Below are 20,729 nucleotides of genomic sequence, written 5' to 3'. Positions count from 1 at the left end.
TTACCCGCTCCTGGTAACAGTCTGCAATGCATTGGAATGAAGGGAAGTGTTCATGGAGCCTGATGGTTATGCTTGCTTGCCAGGCTAGAGAGCAGGCAGGAGCTGCAGACTCGCCTCCTTCCCTGCCTGTCCCCAAACCAGGGGCCTGGGGACACAGGAAGACCTCAGCCTTGTGTTAGGGACACAGAGTTTTCAAGTGAAGAAGGCAGCTTGCTCTCAACATGTGGTTTTCTATCCCCATGGAAAAGTGTGAGGAAAATAATACTATCCAACCTCCAGAAAGTCAACATGGTTCTATTCAACTGCAGAAAACCAGCTAGAAAATGAGCGTGTCTACTCCTACTTGGCAAATTTCTCCTCTCTCCTCATAGCCAGGAGCCACGCGCACACGCGGGCGTCTCCCCGGCGTTCTTAGCTCGCCCCCAATGTCAGACAGAAAGGTTCTAAGTCTGAGGCAAGTTGCTCCTTTCTCACTCTCCTCCCAAAGTTTGAAAGCATTCTGGGCAAGAAGGTAGCATCAAAGCTGCTTCTTTGCCAGGAGCCAGTGGCTCACGCCTGTAATCCCAACTACTCAGGAGGCTGAGATCTGAGAATCACAATTCAAAGCCAGCCAGGGCAGGAAAGGCCAGGAGACTCTTATCTCCAATAAACTACTCTGAAAAAGTCAGAAGTGGTGCTGTGGCTCAAGTGGTAGAGCGCTAGCCTAGAGCAAAAGAAGCTCAGGGACAGTGCAAAACAAGAACCAAACCAGCTCCTTCTCTGTTTGCACTACCTTTTACCACCACCCCCAGGGGGTGAAGGGCAGCTCCGGGAGCCCTCCCGCCCTCTTACCTGGAGAACTCTCCTTTCCCCCTGCGGCTGCAGGTGCCGAGGACGTGGGGAGCACCAGCGCCCCCAGGAGGCCACGGTCCACGGGCATGGAGACCGGGCGGGCCTGCAGACTCCGGGCCGTTCTTCTCAGGACCCCATCTGGATCCCTTGCAGCTTCAGACACGGAATCCTTGATCTCTACCATCTCTTGGGAACCCATTTTGCTCTTTTTTCTGCCTTTGGCCGGGGCGCTGGCCGTGCGGCGCAGAATCCTGTCTCCAATGGATCGCTTGCGCACACAGTGGGGGTTGTTTTCTGAAGAAGCATGCCTGGGGTTCTTGTTGAACAACCCCTTCAGGCCTTGGAGCTGCCTGTTCTGAAGACACAAAAGGGCCAACAACCGTTGACACCGATGCCATCCCAGGCCCCGGCGACCAGAGCCGCACGGGACGCAAGGGCACACTGAGAGCGCATGGCCACCGGAGGGCGACCAGGCCAAGACGATGGCCCGCCGCTCCCTGTATCTCTGCACGCGCATGCACCTCCCAGCAATGACCTCTGGTTCGCGTGGGCCTCCCCGCGTGAGCCCTCTCCCCGGACAAGGCAGGAGGAAACGCTCCCGCGGGAGACAGCCTGTCACCAGCATTGGCTCCCCTGAAGCGACAGACGCATGTGGAGATGGAGCGGAGGGCTGAGCATGCTGCCACGACCATCCACAATGACCAGGCCACAAGAACAAAGCGCCGCGCCAGGACGCTACCTTTGAAGCCCCTAGGAAGTGCAAGATGGTGTAGCTGGGGTTGAGGATTAAAGGGCTCCACTGCAAAGGAGAGAAGAGGACACAGCACTGTTGGCACCCACCGCATGAGGGGAGGTCAGCGAACACATGCCCTGTGTTGGCCCCCTCTCTGCTTCCAAACCCACTTGTCCACTCGGCACCACGGGCCCCGGACCCGGCACACCAAGAGGACGGTGGATGGCTCAAGAGCGGCCAAGCACACAAGACACTTCCCCCTGTCACGTTCCAGGTAGCTCCAGAATTCTAGAAATAAATTCTAGAACGTATTCCTTCCCCTCTAGCATGAGGAGTGCAAGGGAGAGTGCAGATTTAACGTGGGCTTCCTAGAATCAATTTTAAATCGTTTCTGGGTCTCACTAGTTAGGCCAGGAGAAAGATCCAACAGGCAGCATACACAGAAACCCAGGGTTAAACACAGAAAGCCAAGGGCTCCAGAAGCACAATCCTCAATACCCTTCAACTGAACTGCAAGGACCCACCCAATGCAGCCTCGAGTGGCTGCCCTCACAATGACCTTACTACTGGCCAACTTGTCTGGGCATTTGCTACACGCCAGGCAGCGTCTGAAGGCCAAGTAGGCAGACCTAGCGATGCGGTGATTCTGTTTTTACCTCATGCCAACCGAAGCACCAGGGGGCAGAGCCACAGGGAAGGGAGCCCTCTTCCTCTCCTCGGTCCCCACCCCCTCAAGTCCTGTGGGTGGTTTGAAAGCCATTCACAATCCACAGGTGACCCGGAGACAAGCGCGGACACATGCCATCTGAACTGGCTTGGACAGAGCCTGCTTGGTGCAGGCGAAACTTCCCTCTGTATGTCCCACTGCAACTAAGTGACTCCTATTCGGGCCTGCAATAAAACCCAGTGTTTAACCCCCGTCTATCAACGTGGCTATGTCACACCCATGTTTTCCTGGGAGTCCAATAGTCTTCTGATTCTATTAAGGCCAGAAAGGACCCCTGGGTAAAATAAGAGAGGAGAGGACTCCAGCAGGGGGGGGAGGGGCAAGGCTGGGAGAGAAGACTTGGCTGTCAGGCACCCAACATATTTCCATTCAAAACCAGTTTGGCAAACTTCCCCTAATGTCACCAGTCAGCAGGCGACAAGAGCCTGGGGTGTGCCGGTGCTGTGTGTACTTGAACCCTCTGTCCTTCTCACCTTCCCATAGATTTCATTGATCGTGATGTGGACAAAAATGGAGGCTTCTGTGAGTCCTTCCAAGTAGACATGCCGGTAGCCTAGGGAAGCGAAGACAGCGTCAGAACGCGTTGGCTGCCCTGACGGGGCCTTCGGGGGCAGCTAAGGGGGCCGTGTGAGTGGACCACGGCTCTCCGGCTTCCCTGGGCACACGACCCTCACATTTATCACGCAGCACGCAGTGCCCAGCACACAGGACACGCGTGGTCGGGTCCCGAGTCCCACGGGAGCTCTTGCAAAGACCTAGGAATGGCCAGCCACGAGGGAGGCCCTGGGCTCAGTCCCCGGCACCCCGACAAAACCGGAAGGGAGGGGCGGTCATGCACAGGGGCCAGCTCACCCCCGCCAGTTCACACCCACCGGCTCACAGGTGCCAGCTCACACCTGTCCACTCCCACCCACCGGCTCCCACCTACCAGGCACTAGGCTGGTGAAGGTCACAGTCCTCTGCCCCACAAAGTCCCGTCCGATCGGGTCGTGATCCCACACGAGGAACCGCACCAGGGCGATTTCCGGCATGTGGACCGTGAACGTCAGGGTCTCCTCCCACACGGGGTTAAATCCTCAGAGAAACAGGAAAGGGAAAGTCATGTGAACAGCGAGGGCCGGGGCGCGGCGGACGGGGAAAGCGGCCGGCGGTGGTCGGTGAACGCGAGGGGACGACCCGGCCACTCGGGTGCCTCCCGAAAAGGAGCCTCGGAGCCCACCCCACTGCTGGGCAACGAGGGGAGGGATTTCCTGCAAGTGCGCGTTCACGGCGGACGGTCTGCTCAGGAGGAGGAAGCGCTTTGGCGGCCCGAATGGCTCAGCAAATCTACAGCAAAGATCCAAGAACAGTTTACCAGCCCTGAGGTCAATGCCCACGAGTGTAAAAACAGTCGAGTAAGACAACAAAGAACACCACCTCCAACAGAGCTGGCTGCTGGCCTGCCGAAGATACTGAGTCCATAATCAGCACCCACCGTTTGCCTAGGTGCTGTTCAGGACTGGCAGGGTCGTACATTTGCCGTCTACTAATTCTTTTTTTTTTTTTTTTTTTTTTGGCCAGTCCTGGGGCTTGGACTCAGGGCCTGAGCACTGTCCCTGGCTTCTTTTTGCTCAAGGCTAGCACTCTGCCACTTGAGCCACAGCGCCACTTCTGGCCATTTTCTGTATATGTGGTGCGGGGGAATCGAACCCAGGGCCTCATGTATATGAGGCAGGCACTCTTGCCACTAGGCCATATCCCCAGCCCCCATCTACTAATTCTTGTAGTAAGCACAAGAAGAAAGTTCCAGGCCAGCCTGGACAAAGCCAGTATGAGACACTAACTGAAAAACAAGCTGGAAGGAGGGGGAGTGGGTTCTGAAGTAGAGGCCCCCTCCCCTTCCCCCCCCCAGCAAGCACAAGGCCCTGAGCTCAGTCCTCAATACAGTAAGGAAAAAAATAAAAAGAAGAAGCAATGTTGGATTTTTCTAATTAGGAAAAAAACCCCACTATTATTGACTTTCAAAAATACATAACCTGGGGCTGGGAATATGGCCTAGTGGCACAGTGCTTGCCTCATATACATGAAGCCCTGGGTTTGATTCCTCAGCACCACATATATAAAAAGAGCTGGAAGTGGCGCTGTGGCTCAAGTGGTAGAGTGCTAGCCTTGAGCAAAAAGAAGCCAGGGACTGTGCTCAGGTGCTAAGTCCAAGCCCCAGAACTGGCAAAAAAAAAATAAAAATAATAATAACCCATAATCTTAGCTAGGCACTGGTGGCTCACGCCTATCATCCTAGCTACTCTGGAGACTGAGATCTGAGGATTGTGGTTTAAAACCAGCCTGGGCAAAAGAGTCTGAGACTCTAATTTCCAACTAACTACCCCAACTGGAAGTAGAGCTGTAGCTCAAGTGGTCGAATACCAGCCTCAAGCAAAATAGCCCGAGGTCAGGATAGAAACATTACAGGGTGTTTCCCAAGTGAGTGTTAAAGCCCAGATCTTGAACATACAGTTCACACTTCCCAATGGAGGGAGTTGGCTATCTCAAGCACGCCAGAATATTCTAGCATCCATGCCATGCTCAGGGACTGAAAGACCTTCGCCAAAACTGAGCTACCATGCTGTACGCTAGAGATGCTGCTTGTGTCAACAGACTCCATTTCCTTCCTTGGGCTTTCCTGGGAGTCTCCTAGCTCTTCCTCAGCAAGCCACTGTGGAAGCACCAAGCATCATCTTACCATTGTTGAGCACTGAGGAAAAGCACCAAGAATGAGCACCCAGCCCAAGCACTGAGCCCAAGTACCGAGCACAAGCACTGAGCATGAGCACAAGGACTGAGCACAAGCACTGAGCATCTTACCATTGTCATCCACTACTCGTGTTTGGTCTTTACAGCAGTCCACTGGCAACCCAATGATTTCTACTTCCACAAAAGGATCGATGATCTACAGAAACAAAGAGGAGGTTTGGGGAACCCACCACGTCCTGGTCCCCACACATGGAGTCCGGAGGTTTGGGGAACTCACCTCGCCCCGGTCCCCAAACATAGAATCTGGAGGTTTGGGGAGCTGCTGTCCACTGATCACTTTCAGGATGAGCTGCTTTTTGGGGTTAGCAGGAAGTGGATCACCAGAAAAAGGGTTGAAAGTACCTAGGCCAAGACAGCAGAGGTTGGTGGATCAAACACACTGTACACGCGCACACACACAATGCACAGACACACTACGCACAAACTTTAAGCGTGTCCAATACCAGAAACAACAGATGCCATTACAGTCCCTCCAACGCAAATTCCCACATGGCCTCCACGGAGCTTGGGCCGAAAGACAGGGGCAGCCGCCATTCTTGACCCTGTGACACCCCGGGGCACCAGAGGCCGCCATCGCTGACCTTGTGCCTCCCCAAGACAGTGGAGGCCAGGACTAGGGCCAACTTCCAGGGAAGCGGATCATGGAGTGATGGAATAACGGCTCCCTGTCCGCCGATGGAGACTGGACCCCGGGTGCTGGCACCTAGTGCATGGGTACTAGGGTTGAGCTGGAATAAGAGCGACGGTTCTTTTCCTTTTTGCAGTCCCGGGGCTTGACCTCGGGACCTTGCTTGTGCGAGGCAGGCGTTCTCCCTTGGACCACACCTCCAACCCCGAAGAACTGACTTCCAGTGCAACAACCAGGGCTGGCCATGATTACGCGACCACGGCGGCACGGCCGAGGGGAGCCATTCTGCGTGTTCCCAGCGCCCGAGCTGGTAGCACCCCAGTGAGCCGGGTCTGATCCTCACACAAGGTACGCACAGCCGGCCCCGCCCGCCCCGCGGCGGCCGCAGCCCGAGTCCCGGGGCCTCGAGCCGCAGGAGCGGCACCACGCCTGCGCACCTTTGCACATCTGCTGCGGCTTCAGCACATAGCCACAGTTGCCGTTGGCCTTGAACTTGGCCCGGTGGAGCTGCATCATCCGCCCTTCGGACTGGTAGTTCAGGGCCACTGTGGCGTGGAGAGTGGGAGAGAATTAGGCGGCGTGGCGAGGAGAGGCTGCGGGGCCCCGGGCCTCGCCACACCCACCGAGCTGGCAGCCCGCGTTCCAGTAGGGCAGGGGGTTGAAGTTGCTGGAGTCGATGCGGTAGGCCGAGGGGTAAACCCTGGTGAGCTGCTTTTGGTTGTAGATCAGGAACTGCTCAGGCTTCTGCTGGATCACCTGGTGCGCCCTGGTTTCACTGAAGGACAGCACGTTGCCTGTGGTACCTGCAGTAGGATAGAGGGGAGAGGGGCCTGAGCACCCCAGCAGGTGCGGCGGAGGGGAGAGGGGCCCGAGGACCAGCATGGAGTAGACGGGCCACGAGGCCCAGATGGAGCGCGCAGATCCTCCCGAACCCAGAGCCCTCGCACCTACCGAACTCATCAGCGCACCCCAGGATCCATGACCCCCACCCCACACGCAGGTCACATCTACAGCCAGAGGTGATCAAAGCATAAAGGGAAGGGAAACCGAGGCAGCGTCATCGTCCCAGGAGACGGAGCGTGAGTCGGCACTATCTGCACATGTCTGAACCCTGGGCGGGGCTGAGACCGAACCAACAACTCGTGGAGGCAGCAGGTGGACTCAGTTTACCTGCCACCCTGGGCTGCGTTTCACGCTGTGGAGAGAAGCCTGTAGGCCCAGACTAACATGTGTACAAAGGCAGCTGTAAAGAAATCTAACTTCAATGCAGCGGCATTTCCTGACAGAACAAGACCCATAGATTCCATTTTCAGGACTTCCGATACTTTTTTTTTTTATTTTTGGCCACCTGATGCCCTATCAGAAATGTGCATTTGCTATTGTCCTGTGCATTTCGGGTGTCCCAGGCTCTACCCAGAACTCAACCACGAGACAAATTCCACTTTATCTGCTCAGCATGAGGAGAGTAAACGGTTTTCCCTGCCCATGACTCAAGCAGATTATCTTTCCCAATGAAGAAGGAATCATCAGGAATGGTGGGGTGGGGGGGGGGGGGAGGAAGAGGAGGAGGGAGAGGAGGAGGACAGGGACAAGGGGGAGGAGAGACCCCAGGCCTTACCGTCATCCACGATGTCCTGGGCTGCCACAGAATTCGTGTAGATGACCAGGTCAGACAGCTCTCGGCAAAGCTTCATGGTCTTCCTCCGGCGGCCCAACCTGCAAAGAGCACCCCAAGAGTCACGGCGGTTAGCCCGGGGGGCCCTCAGGCTCTGGGCTCCTCCCCCTCCTGCCTTAGAGAGAGGGAAGGGCCCCACGGCCAGTGCGCGATGCACTCGCTGCTCTGAGGGGCGCACAGCCTCCTCCACGAGGAGTGGGGGGGGGGGGTCCTCTCCCCCACTGTAACCAGGTAGGTTCAGCAGAGAGCGGGACTGAAGGGTGGGTCCCCAGGGCACATCCCTTTTAAGAAATGGAACAAAGTTTCCGTGGCAATTCCTTTAGCGATGCGATTGCAAGTCACGTGTCATCCTCCTCCTATATCCTTCAACTTGCTCTAATGAGTGCAGCTTGGCCTGAGGTGTTTTCCATCCTCTCCCTCCTACAGAACACTCCGGCAGCCGGCAAATCCCACAGGACCCTCCACCCCAGGGAAGTCCCCCCAACGCCTATGAAAAGTCCCAACCCTGACCAAGAAAGAGCCGGTCAGGAGCAGCCAGTAAGCACGTAAGCAGATGGTGGACACGGTCACTCAGTGGGGAAACACAAATCAGATCCATGCCATGCCTACAAAGGACAGCGGGACTCCAGGAGGCAGACACGGGGGTAAGGAGGCGCCGAACCATACATCACCGAGGGATGTAAGCGACAGCAACACTTTGGAACATGTTTGGCAGTCCCTTGGATAAATGGGGTTCCTTTGTTATTCAAGAGCTCCCTTCGAGTTATACATCCAAGAGAAGTAAAAGCCTGCATGCACATTTTGAAAAAACATTTAGACATGAATGTTCATGGCCCTGCTCCTAACAGCCAAACATCAGAAAACACCAAGGCTTCTTTCAACGAATGCATGAGTACAAAACGCTGCGGAGCACGCAAGGGCGTCTGCTGAGAAGTAAAGGTGGGTGGAAGCAAGGTGCATGCTACCACACGGAGACGCAGAAGTGAACTCGCAGAAGCCAGTCACAAAAGCCCAAAGCAGGGCTGGGAATATGGCCTACGGCAAGAGTGCTTGACTTGTATACATGAAGCCCTGAGTTCAATACCCCAGCACCACGTATATAGAAAAGGCCAGAAGTGGCGCTGTGGCTCAAGGGGTAGAGTGCTAGCCTTGAGCAAAAAGAAGCCAGGGACAGTGCTCAGCCCTGAGTCCAAGGCCCAGGACTGGCCAAAAAAAAAAAAAAAGAAATTGTAAGCCAAACTCCAAAACAATTCGGGATGTGGAGAGATTCTGCATAAAATTAGCTCCTAGTATCTTCGTCCTGTGAGAAGATTAGGTTAATGGCATCTTTGGAAGCACCCAGCTTCTGAAGGCGACGGTGGTCAGAGCAATGATTGACTCAGACAAGTATGCAATGTGACTCCATGCACGCCACTCCTGCATCAGTGTGAGTCTTTGGACACCACTCCCACAGTCAGTGTGAGTCCATGCACGCCACTCCTGGAGTCGTGTGTCATCTGAATGCGTCAAAAGTAGTGTGGCCCCCTTTCTTCGCTGACCCTTCCTGTCTATCCACTTCAGATTGAGCTTTCTCCTCTTCTATTGCAAAAGATTCGGGCTGAATGTAGCTCTCACGCCTGTAATCCCAGCTTCTCAATAGGTGGAGATCAGGAGGACTGTGATTTGAAGCCAGCCCAAGCCCCGCCCCCCACCCTGTCTCCCCCCCCACAAAAAAATCATGAAGCTCTCCATCTCAACAAATAAGCGTGAGGTAGTGGCACACGTGTATAATCCCAGGTATGAGGAAAGTGCTCTAATCAGTGGGATCCTGGTCCAAGACTGCTCAGGGTAAAAATGGAAGACCTGAAAATGTAAATCCACTAAAGGGCTAGAAGACATGGCTCAAGCGGTAAAGCAGCTGCCTAGCAAGATCAAGGCCCTGAGTTCAAACCCCAGTACAGTCCTCCCTCTCCCCCCGCAAAAGGAAATGTTCACAGCAGAGTCTTCTAGTGGTCTCCTAGGTTTCCTTTATACCTTGCCACAACCGATATTCAATATCCTGTTCCCTGGACGTCGGACCATGCATGTTTCTTCTGCCCTTACTAATCAATGACTTTTATATTTATATCATATTCCCTATTTACATGTGAGTATCTTGTTGGAGCTCAAATATAAAGTCTAATTGAACTCTAAAGTTTAATTCCTATCGAGCCTATTCTCTATGCTTCCATTTTCATCTTTCAATAAAGACATAGAGGTGTGTGTGTGTGTGTGTGTGTGTGTGTGTATACACAGGTGTGTGTATGTGTCCATAACTGTCCATCAGTCTGTCCATCTATCTATCAATAGAATACGCCTTCCCTTAGGGGACTGTGACGTCCATTGCGTGCCTGGGAATTGCTGAGTTCTCCTCCTCCATTGCTGTCTCACAGCGACCCCATCTTTCACTGAGCAGCCAGGGTGGCGGGGGCGGCCACGGTCCGCACAAGCACCGCGAGCGTGCTCTCACCTGCACAGCTGGCGGGGGAGGAGGGTGCTCTCACCTGCACAGCTGGCCAGCCTGGGGGGGGGGAGGGTGCTCTCACCTGCACAGCTGGCGGGGGAGGAGGGTGCTCTCACCTGCACAGCTGGCGGAGGGGGGAGGGTGCTCTCACCTGCACAGCTGGCGGGGGGGTGGGTGCTCTCACCTGCACAGCTGGCGGGGGGGAGGTGCTCTCACCTGCACAGCTGGCAGGGGGGAGGGGTGCTCTCACCTGCACAGCTGGCGGGGGGGAGGGTGCTCTCACCTGCACAGCTGGCGGGGGGGAGGGTGCTCTCACCTGCACAGCTGGCAGGGGGGAGGGGTGCTCTCACCTGCACAGCTGGCGGGGGGTAGGGTGCTCTCACCTGCACAGCTGGCCCGCCTCCCGGGCAGCGCTCTGCTGCGCCTCCTCCTCCTCCTCCTCCGTGCTGCACGACTTAGACCGAGACTTGGTGGCTTTCTGCAGCAAGAATCACAGCAAATGTTAGAAACTCACCACGCGGGCTACTCCCAACATCCCGTGGAGAATGGACTGGGTCTAAACACACACGCACACCAGACCAACAGACTGGCTGACTGACACAGAGGCACAGATACAGACAGAGACACAGACAGAGAGATACGCAGAGAGACCGGAGACAAACAGTAACTGAGAGAGAGAAAAAAGACCAGAGTCTCTCATTTCACCATTAAACAACAAACGTGTTGTATCCTTATACTAAAATATTAATTGGTGTCTTTATATTAAAATAGTAACTGGCATGCTTATATTAGGATATTTACGCAAAATCTAGAGTTTTGTGCTCAGAAGCAGATTTCTAAGGCTCATCAGCTCGTCTCTTAGAAGAACCTCTAGTTACACACTGTGGTTGGGGGTCGGGCGTGTCAAGAGTGGGAATATTCAAATAGTCTCTCCCAGTGTGCAACTTGCTTTCTGATACTTTCCTGGGGTCTCAAGAAATCCTCACCCATTTATATATGTGCAAATGGAATCAGAAAATCTGGGGGGCAGGGGGGCCTCTGGGAGATGAGGAAGGATGGTGGAAGGAAAGGGGTGTTGAGCCAGACGCACTGGACTCAGAAACTGACAGGTCCAAATGAAAGCCCTCCGTACAGACGCTTAAAGACGATTTTTAAAACTGAAATAAAGAAACCTCCGTGGATTCTAAGGTCGACACGGACATTCTTCTCTTCCCCTTCAGTATCTCTGAATTAAATGAACTGTGTGTACGTAGGTCTTGATGTTTACACGTGCACTCGTGAGTTTGAATTCGTACCTTGTGCTTTCCAAAACTGGCCATGAGGACCCGTGCCTGGGATTTCTTCCCGCTTTCCTTCCCGTCGGGGTTCTGAGGAAATAAAGGCATGGAGAACTACTGCTCTTCTTCTGTTTTTTTCCTGGACTCTGGGAGGAGGTCAAGGCCCTCCCTCCCGTTAGCCCCGTCTGTTCCCTCTGCTCAGCCTCTTCCTCTGTCTACCCAGGCCGGGCGGTCCCCTGGGCTCCGGAGGACATGTCCTGAGTGAGGACAAATCACTTCCTTTTTTCTGTCTTTTCTTTTTTGGTACTGGGGATCGAACCCAGGACGCAGCACTTGCTAGGCAAGCGCTTCGCCACTGAGCTACATCCCAGCCCGATAAATCGCCTTCAGTTACGAAGAGATTTACTTTGAGACGATGACCAAACTTAGGTCAACGGCCTGTGGAATAAAGAAAGCACTCACACTCAATAGTGCTGCTTTGGGCTTTCAAACGCTGAATGCAAGTAAGATCCAGGGATATCGATGAGGTAATGGGTGTGTATGTGTGTGTGCGTGCACACACGTAAGTGAGCCACAGCAACACCCGTCTGTGCGTCTGAGCGACGCCCTGGGTCAGGAGGTCTGCTCTGCGTCCTCAGCGAGGGCGCCCGGCCAGCCCGCACGAGGCTGGGACACTAGCTCATCCCGAGTGTCCTGGTGACGTGCACTTGAGTCGTCTCGTCCCCACCTCCCCACACGTCCCTATACCTGTCATCGCTTCCCGTGCCGTTTTGCGGCGGGTTTTCATGTTCACGAGCAACGTGAGACTAGAAATGGGGGGAGTTCAATGAGAAGACACCACGTCTGAGGGCCAGTGGGGGGAAATGGGGTACCTGCCTCAAGTGAGCCTGCGGGCCCTCGTGTGGGGATTGGCGTACCTGCCCCAGGTGGGCGTGCAGGCCCTCGTGTGTGGCCTTCAGCAGTGCCCTCACGGTGAAGCTATCAGGGTCTTCTTTGTCTCGAATCTGAGACTCCTTTAACAGGGACTCCAGCTTCTTCCTTATGAAAGATTCCACTTGGTGCTCCGTGGTCCCGTTGTTCTGCAAAGAGGAAAGCAGCGCTCACGCTTCCTTGAAGAGACGGGAGCAAGGAGCGGACGTGGCGGGCTGCGCTCACTGGCCGAGCCGCTACCGCTGCACTGCTCCGCGTTTTCAGCGACGGCGAGGGCAAGGAAGATTCCGGAGGTGATGTTTTTTAAGCCTACTTAGCTCAATTTGAGTAAAAACACTATTTCAAAACTTGCTTCTTACACCGAAGGGAGAGCAGCTGACCGAAGCGTCCGTCTGGGGCTGGATTCTGCTCTGAGTCGCATTTCCTTCCCCGGTCCTGCCTCACTGTGCAACCACAGGGGACACAATTCTGCCTGCTCCTCAGATCTGACACTACGATTACGTTTAAGATGACATCTAATGACAACCGTGGCTTTCCAAATGGTTTTCATTTGTCCAGAAGAAAGCAGGCTGGCCAGACTTATATCTCCCATGTATTCCTTCTAGTTCCTCAGTTTATTTGGGAAACCATTCTTTCTTACGAATCTGAGACCAGCTATCGGACGGCTACCGAGCTGTGGGCTGTGACTTGAAGCGTTGATGGGAGTGTATTTGCTCACAATCTGACAGGACTCTCCCAACGTTCACCAAGTGAAGCGAATGTACACCTGGATTGTGTGTGCATAGAAAACAAGCACCCTGCTCTGCCGACCGGAGAGAAACTGCACACAAGCTTCCTTCCTCACGCGCAATTCCAGAGGCAAAGCGCTTCGAACCACAGCAGACCAGCTGAGCTCCCGTGAAATAAGCGAGAGTCAAACCAACCAGCTTAGGAGCACTGCACATTTATTCCACCAGCTATCTGTTCTCTCTTCCCCTCTCTCCCCCTCCCCTTCCTCCCTCTCCCCTTCCCTCCCTCCTTCCTTCTTCCTTCCTTCCGTCATTCTTCCTCCTCGTTCCTTCCTTCCCTTCCCCTTCCTTCCTTCCCTTCCCCTTCCTCCCTTCCCCCTTCCTTCCTTCCTTCGCCCTTGCTTCCTTCCTTCCTTTCCTGTCTAGGTACCTCGGGAATCACAGGCTGGCCTGAACCTCTGGCTCCTTCCTGGCTGTGCTTACTTGTCTTGTTGTATATTTGTTTGCCTGTTCCATTTTTTTCCCCATTTTTTAAAATAATTACATCAAAGCGGGCGGTTGGACTAGTCCAGACTGCCTCAAGCTGTCTGAATAAAGCAGTCTTCTTTGTTCTTCTGCAAATACAACAAATTGCCACCTACAGTTATTTTTAAGGTAAGAAACAGTAAGTCAGCCTCAGAAACAAGTCAGGTCTGGGGCTACGTGGGCAGCTCCCGGGGCGCAGGCCGGAGGGGGACTGATGCGGGGCCCGGCAGGGCCAGCCCTCGTGCACGGTGGCAAGGGCGCCCCAAGATCTTCAACACCGCTCCTGGGAGGCCAGTTTCACCCCTGCCCTTCTCCACCGGATTCCTTTCTGTGTTCCGAGCTCTCGGGTGGCGTGCACTCGTACACAGGACGGAACCGGTTGGGTGCGGCTGGGGCTCCCCCGGTTACTCGTGGGGTGACGTGACTCACGAGCCCGCAACGGCGAGGGCGGAGGCGGCCGGGGACACAAGCCCGCCCGAGCCGAGCGTGCGGACGACCCCCGGCCTCCGGAACCGGGGAGCGGCGGCGCCCGCCTGCCCTGCCTGTGGGGCTGAGATTTCAACCACGTGAGGAGCGCGGCTCCCTGAAGCGGGGGGGGGGGGGGGGGGGGGGGCACCCGCCGTGGAGATTCGAGAGACCAAAGCCACAGATCCCTGAGCTAAGACTTAAAAGCTGAGGCTATTCGTATCCTGTGACTCCTGCAGGAAATTACCACGAACCTGCCATCTTACTACAGCAACAAGGTATTATCTCAAGGTGTGAGCGGGGCTGATCTGACAGGCCCTGGGGAGGGGGTCTCCCAGGGCCCCCCTCGGAGCCCCGTGACGGCAGCCTCGGCTCCGTCTTCACGCGGCTTGGCCCGCGGGGCCTGTGCCCGGCCTATCTCGGCGTCCGTGTGCTTTGCTTAGTCATCTCTGCCGTGGCTGGCTTCCGATTTCAAGTGAGCAGTTTGTCCCGCGAGCGCGGGCATGCCCGAGTTTTCTAGAGGAGGGGGAAGTCGGGTGATTCTTCCTTCCATCTGGACGCTGAGGGGCCAGTCTAGGGCTACTGATGAACCTAATTCCAGCATCGTTGGTCTCCGGGAATAGAGGGGCTCGGCGGGAGGAGAGGGCAGGGAGCAGCTGGTCGGTACAGCAGTGAGAAAACGCAGATTCACAGCTCGAGGTCAGCATCTTACAGGGGACCCCCGAATAAAGATGACAGCGATCTCCAAGATCACCACTGGTCACCCTAGCAGATAGAATAAGGAAAAACCCGAAACGTGAGGACCCTGCCCAGGTGGGCACTAGGGGCACAAAATATCCGCAGGCTGTTGGAAAGTGGGCTGATAGATCTGCGAGAGACAGGAGTGCCACAAACATGGCATTTGTGGGCTGGGAATGTGGCCTAGTGGTAGAGTGCTCGCCTCGTACACATGAAGCCCTGGGTTCGATTCCCCAGCATCACATATATAGAAAAAGCCAGAAGTGGTGCTGTGGCTCAAGTGGTAGAGTGCCAGCCTTCAGCAAAAAGAGGCCAGGGACAGTGCTCAGGCCCTGAGTTCAAGGCCCAGGACTGGCCAAAACAAAACAAAACAAAAAGTATCATTTGTAACAAATATAGTACAGGGAAGGGCAAGAAATCACAGTCCAAGAAATGAGCTCAGCCCACTCAGAAAAAGCCGCCAAGCCTGTGCCGTGCCATCCCCCACAGCGGGGGACCCCCCCCCCACTGAACCACCCCACACCTGGGCCAACACCCGTTCCTCCCAGCGAGAGACAGCGTCGCACCCACACACGCCTGGGAAACGGCCGGACGGGGACCAGCGCGGAGCACTTCCTGCCCAGCGCAACCCGGCAGCCATCTGCCCTCGACCGCTCCAGAAAGAGAGGAATTCTTGCAGGGGGCGGGGGAGGGGGGCAGATCCTGCACACACCCTTAGGTTCAACACGACCATTCCTCCTGCCGTGAACCCACAACACGCGCCACGCTCCCTCCGTGGAGAAGACGTAACAGGTTGCACACACGGCCAGAAGTGGATGCAAGAAGAGCCCGGGGTCTCACAGCGCGCGCCCAACGGCCACCTGCCTCTCTCCTTCCTGGCTAACAGCCTCACAGAGAGTCCGACACGGGGAGGAGACGGGCGAAGAGACCGGCACCGTCCACACAGGCAGGCGGAGACTACACCAAGGGAGGGCTGGCCCGTGCGGGGCCACAGAGACGGGGGTGAGAAAGAACATGGAACAGAAGCGACGGCGACCGCGTGGTACGGGGGCAGCCGTGGCATCCTACCCAAGCCGTGCGTACGCCCCCACCCCTGCCCCGCACTGGGGGCCGAGGGAAGGTGCTGCCTGTTTTTCTTTTCTGTGATTTACAGTGCACACACACACACACACACACACACACACACACACACTATCATTCAGTCCAGGGATTAATCCAACGGCAGCACTGAGGGAAACCTCAGTGGCCCAAGGACCTTTGTTTCTTACTCCCGTGTCCCGGGGCCAGCGGGAAAGGAGGGGCAAGGGCGTCAGGAGCTTTGTCTGGAGAACGTGTTCAGCTGTTCTGAGGGGTTACCTCGTACCTAGGAATCTCTCTGCAGCCAACCAATGAAACACATCCTCAGTGACACACATCCCTCAGTGACACCCATCCCCCAACGACACCCATCCCCCAATGACACACGTCCCCCAATGACACATCATCAATGACACCCATCCCCCAATGACGCACGTCCCCCAATGACACCCATCCCCCAATGACACAGGTCCTCCAATGACACCCATCCCCCAATGGCACCCATCCCCCATTGACACCCATCCCCCAACGACACCCATCCCCCAACGACACCCGTCCCCCAATGACACACGTCCCCCAATGACACCCATCCCCCAACAACACCCATCCCCCAATGACACAGGTCCTCCAATGACACCCATCCCCCAATGACACCCATCCCCCATTGACACCCATCCCCCAATGACACACGTCCCCCGTTGACACACGTCCCCCAATGACACACGTCCCCCAATGACACCCATCCCCCAAGGCATCTCCCGCGCCCTCTCCCCCGTCTCCGGCCTGCCCCCACAGTCCCCTGAGCACGCGCTCTTCTGCTGAGGACCAGTCGTCAGGAAAGGAACGGCCGGAATCTCCCCGTCCTCTTCTCCCTTCCCTGCTCGCCCGCGAGGCCGGAGGCCGGGGGCCTGGGGTCCGGCACGGGCGTTTCCGGGAGGAGCCTCCAAAGCCGGCTCCTCCCCAGCCGCTCTGAGCGCTCTGAGGTGGAGAGGGGTCGCGATCCGTCACCTTCACGTGGCTCAGAAAACGGCACCATGAGGGCCGAAACCACAAACGAGTCCACGGCAGGAAACGCTGAGAGGCGGCGCCGGCTCCGGCCACCGAGAGAGCACGCACGGCATTAGCAAAGCCTGACGGCGCGGCGCGGTGGGGGAATGGAGGACCGGCAGGAACCCTGCCTCCCGACACCCACCGTGCTAACAGAGCACGCGCAGAGCTCTCAGCAGGTGCTCACCAAGAACCGCATGTCGCCTTGCTAGGGCCGTAGCTCGGTGGCCCAGCCCTGGCCGAGCCAGTGTCTGCTTACAAACGGCCTCGAAGCTTCTGCGTGAGAGACAGCCGGCAGGCAGAACGCCTGCTCCCTTCCGCCCCCCTGTGGAATTTCCTAATCGTACGTCCAACTTAGGAAGTTCTACCGTTTACCACATTCAAAACTAGAGGAGATTCAAAGTAGAACAACTTGGCCTTGACTCGGAGCGACAAATGGACACACGCCGGTGATAGTTAAGACCTAGCCCTCATTTTCACTAAACACAGCATTCCCTAAACATTAACCTAGTGGCATCTCTGCGCTTCCAGCCTCCGAGTGTTAAGCCACTCAAGAGAGCTGGGAATCGAGGTGCACAATAATGAAAAGTCCAGCTCACAAAACAGGGATGGCCAGGCCCAGCACTGTACTCCTGCAATCCGACACTCAGGAAGCTGAGGCGAAGGATTGCAAACTCAAAGCCAGCCCGGGCTACATCTGAAAAATTGGTCTCAAAACACAAACAAAATGAGCAAATGAAAGGTAAAAATGAAATGGTCAATTATCCAATACCTCAAGTCACTAGTTGCAAAAATACCAACTCTCTAGAAGAGTAATAAACTGAACTGAAATCTGCCCGGTACTGGTGGCTCATGCCTGTAATCCTGGCTACTCAGGAAGCTGAGATCTGAGATTTACAGTTCGAAGCCATCCATGCAGGAAGGTCTGTGAGACTCTTACCGCCAACTAACCACCAGAAAACCAGAAGTAGTGCTGGTGTTCAAGCGGTAGAGCACCTGCCTTGAGTAAGAAGAGCTCAGGGACAGCATAGGCCCCAAGTTCAAGTGCCGAAACTGACAACAACCACCACAAAAGAAACTGAAATATGTCATCCCATTAGGGGTATCTAACTAACTACCAAAAGTGAAGAGATTAATATGGACTGCAATTTGCCCCGTTGACTTCAAGCTCAGTCTTCTCCATTTCACTACTGGAAAATACACAAAAACCAGGAAAAATCCATCAGCTGGACTTGGCTGTCATTTATCTCTTGCTCCCTCTGGAAGTAATGTCACCTCCCTCTGACACGGCACAGGCAATCATAGCGCAATTTAGAAAAGAGATGATTGTTAACAGTAACACTGCTGAGTTCAACAACGGCGGAATTCAGGGCAGTGATGGAAATCAGGGGAATTGAGACAAAGCGGATTTGTTTTTAGAAGGCAGAGTCCAAGTGAGTCCAAGTGAATTCCACCCACCAGGCCCACGGCACAGGTCTCCCCCCTGTACCCTGAGGCCCCCCCAAGGCTCTGGCCGGCTCCGGAGCTGCGGAAGGTGGGCTGGGGTTCACACCTGTCCCCAGGGTTAGCGGAAGCCCCAGGGGAGGTGGGGGAAAGGTTGCGTTTCTGCAGGTCGGCCTCTCCAGCTAGGAAACCCACGAAGGTAAATGACCATTCCACGCCGCGTTACTGCCCGAATTAACCATGACGTGGACACTTTGTGCCGGGATGGACTCAGAAGCCCTCTGGGGACTGGGGTCATTGGGACGCGGGCAGGACCGGGGTAGTTCTGAGTCAGCCTGGACGGGTAGTGTGGTTGGATACGAGCGTGAGGCCGGACGAAAGCCCGGCTAGTGTGGAAAGCCACCGACATTTGCAGCTGCAGTTTGAAGGCGAGCTGCGTTTTCACAGCGGGGGACTTGTCCCTGGAGGAGGGGGTCGGATGGGGAACCGAGAACATTCCTTCCCGTTCTAAGGCACACGAAGCCTGGACTCACACACGTAGGAGACCGGGCAGCGGTGTGCAAGCACACGCAGCGATTTCTCTGGGGGTGCTGTGCGGCCTGGAACCCGGGCTGAAGATGCCGGGCACGGAGGGGAGCCCCGGGCACCGAGGGGAGCCCCCTGCCCCGTGGGACTCACGCCGTGCAGCTTGAACTTGCACTCGTCTTCGATCTCGTCCGCGCTGTCCTCGTCCGACACCTCGCCTTCCTCCGCATCACCCCCCAAGTGGTACGGCAACTTCTTGCCCTGCAAGGAACCAAAGCAGCCCATTCAAAACCGAAAGCTCACAGGAGCCAGAGGCCGGAAGCACCGCCCACCGACGGGTGAATGGATAGGAGGGAACATTCGCTTGTTAGGAAGGATGAAATCCTGGTACGCACTGCAACACGGACGAGCTTGGCAGGTACCAAGGCAAATGGCATAAGCCAGGAACCAAAGACAGAGCCCAGGATTGCATTTCTATAAGGGAGCTAGAAGAGCTGCGTTTACAGAGGTAGAAAATAAAATGACACCGAGGGACAGTGTTACATCCAGCCCTCATAACCACGGGAGATGGTTCCAGAAACCTACGTCAGGTACCAAAATCTGAAAACACCGTACAAGTCCTTTACAGAACACGGCGTGTGCTGTTCTCACATCCCGCACCCATGCTCCTGTTCCACTGTCTCTGGGTGATCCTAAATCCTCCACACACCGTTTCTAACGACAAGGAGTGAGTCCACACACGCTCAGCACACGCGAAACGCCGTCTGCACGCCGCCACCAGGCTCAGGCCTGAAACCCGAGCCAGAAGGCGGAGTTCGAAAGGACTCAGTTCAGAGCCGGTCAGCGAGTCCACGAGACGCCGCCACCCCATCAACCGACAGCCAGCGGGGCCCCGGGGCCCACGTCTGGTAGCTCAGCTACACAGTGAGCATGAATCGGAGGACTGTAGTCAAGACGGGTCCAGAAGGGGAGAGACGGAGGCGCCATCTCAAAAGTAACTGAGCAACAGCCAGAGGCCTGGCACAAGCTAAGGTTCAGTGACTGCCCAGCAAGCACAAAGCCCTGGACCACAAAAAAACAAAGCAAAACAGTATTTTTGATATGTGGGGGGTTGGATTGGCCAACAGACAGGAGAGCTGTCCGTATAATAATGATTTTACGATCTTGGTGATATACAAAAACGCAGGGGAAAGACTGGAGAGAAATACGGTTAAATGTGAAACCCGTGATCGCCTCTAAGCGAGAGTGTTACGGGCAGCAGTTATTTTCTCCTTTTCTACATTCCTCGGGCGACATCCAATTTACATGCAGGAAAAGGACCGGGCAGTTTAAAGTGCAGCAGCAGCAGCAGCAAGGCCTTGGGGACTGGGCCTGAGCCGCGGGGGCAGCCGCGGGGCCGAGGGGGAACAGAGGGCGGGCGGGCGGCGTGGGCAGGGCGCTGAAGCGGAGGGGCCAGGGCTGATGCGTGAGTGAGGGTATCGTGTTGCCTCCCCCCTTCCTCCCTCCCTCCCTCCCTCCCCCCTCTCCTCTTCCTTCTCTCTCTCTCTCTCGAGAGGCCTTGGACAGGGCCGGCGGACGGTGCGACAGTGCGTCTTCCGTCTAAAGCCGCTCGTCCGGGGAACGTCCGTGTGGCCGCCCCAAGCGCTGAGTGCAATCCAAGCCGGGACGGACCCGGTGGGGAGCGCGTGGGCCTCGATGCGGCTGGGCGCGGAGCCCGTGGCTGGGCACCTCACTGCCCACTCCACCACGGACAGGAAGCGCTGCCAGAGAGGTTTCCCGGGGCCTCGGCGCCCCCGACGCGGAGGGGGCAGGCACCCAGCTGGCCTCCCGGTCCAGACGGTTAGGACAGCAGCCAGCACAAGCGTCTAGGGGTGAGGGGGCGGCGGCGGGTTTGGGACCGGCCTCATCAGGCAGGTGCTCTGCTGCGTGAGCCATGCCTCCAGCTCTTCTTGCCACGCCACCAACCATTTCTTCCGAGTCAACACTGTCTTGGGCCCAGTGGCGAAGCCCAAGGTGGACCAGTATGGAAAACACAGGCACGGAAAATCGAGTCTCAGTCAGCGATCACAGGCGGCTGGAGGGGGCAGGAGGGCCTCGGGCCCCTGACG

At 56.0% G+C, this 20,729-nt stretch overlaps 1 protein-coding gene across 1 annotated transcript in view; it reads right to left on the bottom strand.

Moving 5' to 3' along the window:
* Nucleotides 1-763: 763 nt before the first annotated feature.
* Nucleotides 764-20,729, bottom strand: part of LOC125352043 (1-phosphatidylinositol 4,5-bisphosphate phosphodiesterase eta-1-like) — a 37,601-nt gene continuing 17,635 nt past the window's right edge. The window contains exons 9-20 of the mRNA XM_048347227.1: nt 18,775-18,882; nt 12,061-12,222; nt 11,162-11,233; nt 10,250-10,344; nt 7,328-7,425; nt 6,333-6,512; nt 6,147-6,254; nt 5,299-5,423; nt 5,133-5,217; nt 3,220-3,366; nt 2,765-2,844; nt 764-1,186 (exon numbers count right to left, since the gene is read on the bottom strand). Of these exons, the coding sequence (XP_048203184.1) occupies nt 776-1,186; nt 2,765-2,844; nt 3,220-3,366; nt 5,133-5,217; nt 5,299-5,423; nt 6,147-6,254; nt 6,333-6,512; nt 7,328-7,425; nt 10,250-10,344; nt 11,162-11,233; nt 12,061-12,222; nt 18,775-18,882 (1,671 nt within the window). The 3' untranslated portion in view covers nt 764-775. The remainder of the gene's footprint in view (nt 1,187-2,764; nt 2,845-3,219; nt 3,367-5,132; nt 5,218-5,298; nt 5,424-6,146; nt 6,255-6,332; nt 6,513-7,327; nt 7,426-10,249; nt 10,345-11,161; nt 11,234-12,060; nt 12,223-18,774; nt 18,883-20,729) is intronic.

This window comes from Perognathus longimembris, chromosome 5 (assembly GCF_023159225.1).
Source record: "Perognathus longimembris pacificus isolate PPM17 chromosome 5, ASM2315922v1, whole genome shotgun sequence".
NCBI classification, from domain to species: domain Eukaryota; kingdom Metazoa; phylum Chordata; class Mammalia; order Rodentia; family Heteromyidae; genus Perognathus; species Perognathus longimembris.
Note: the sequence above shows the minus strand (reverse complement) of the source record. Positions and strands in the feature narration are given on the sequence as shown.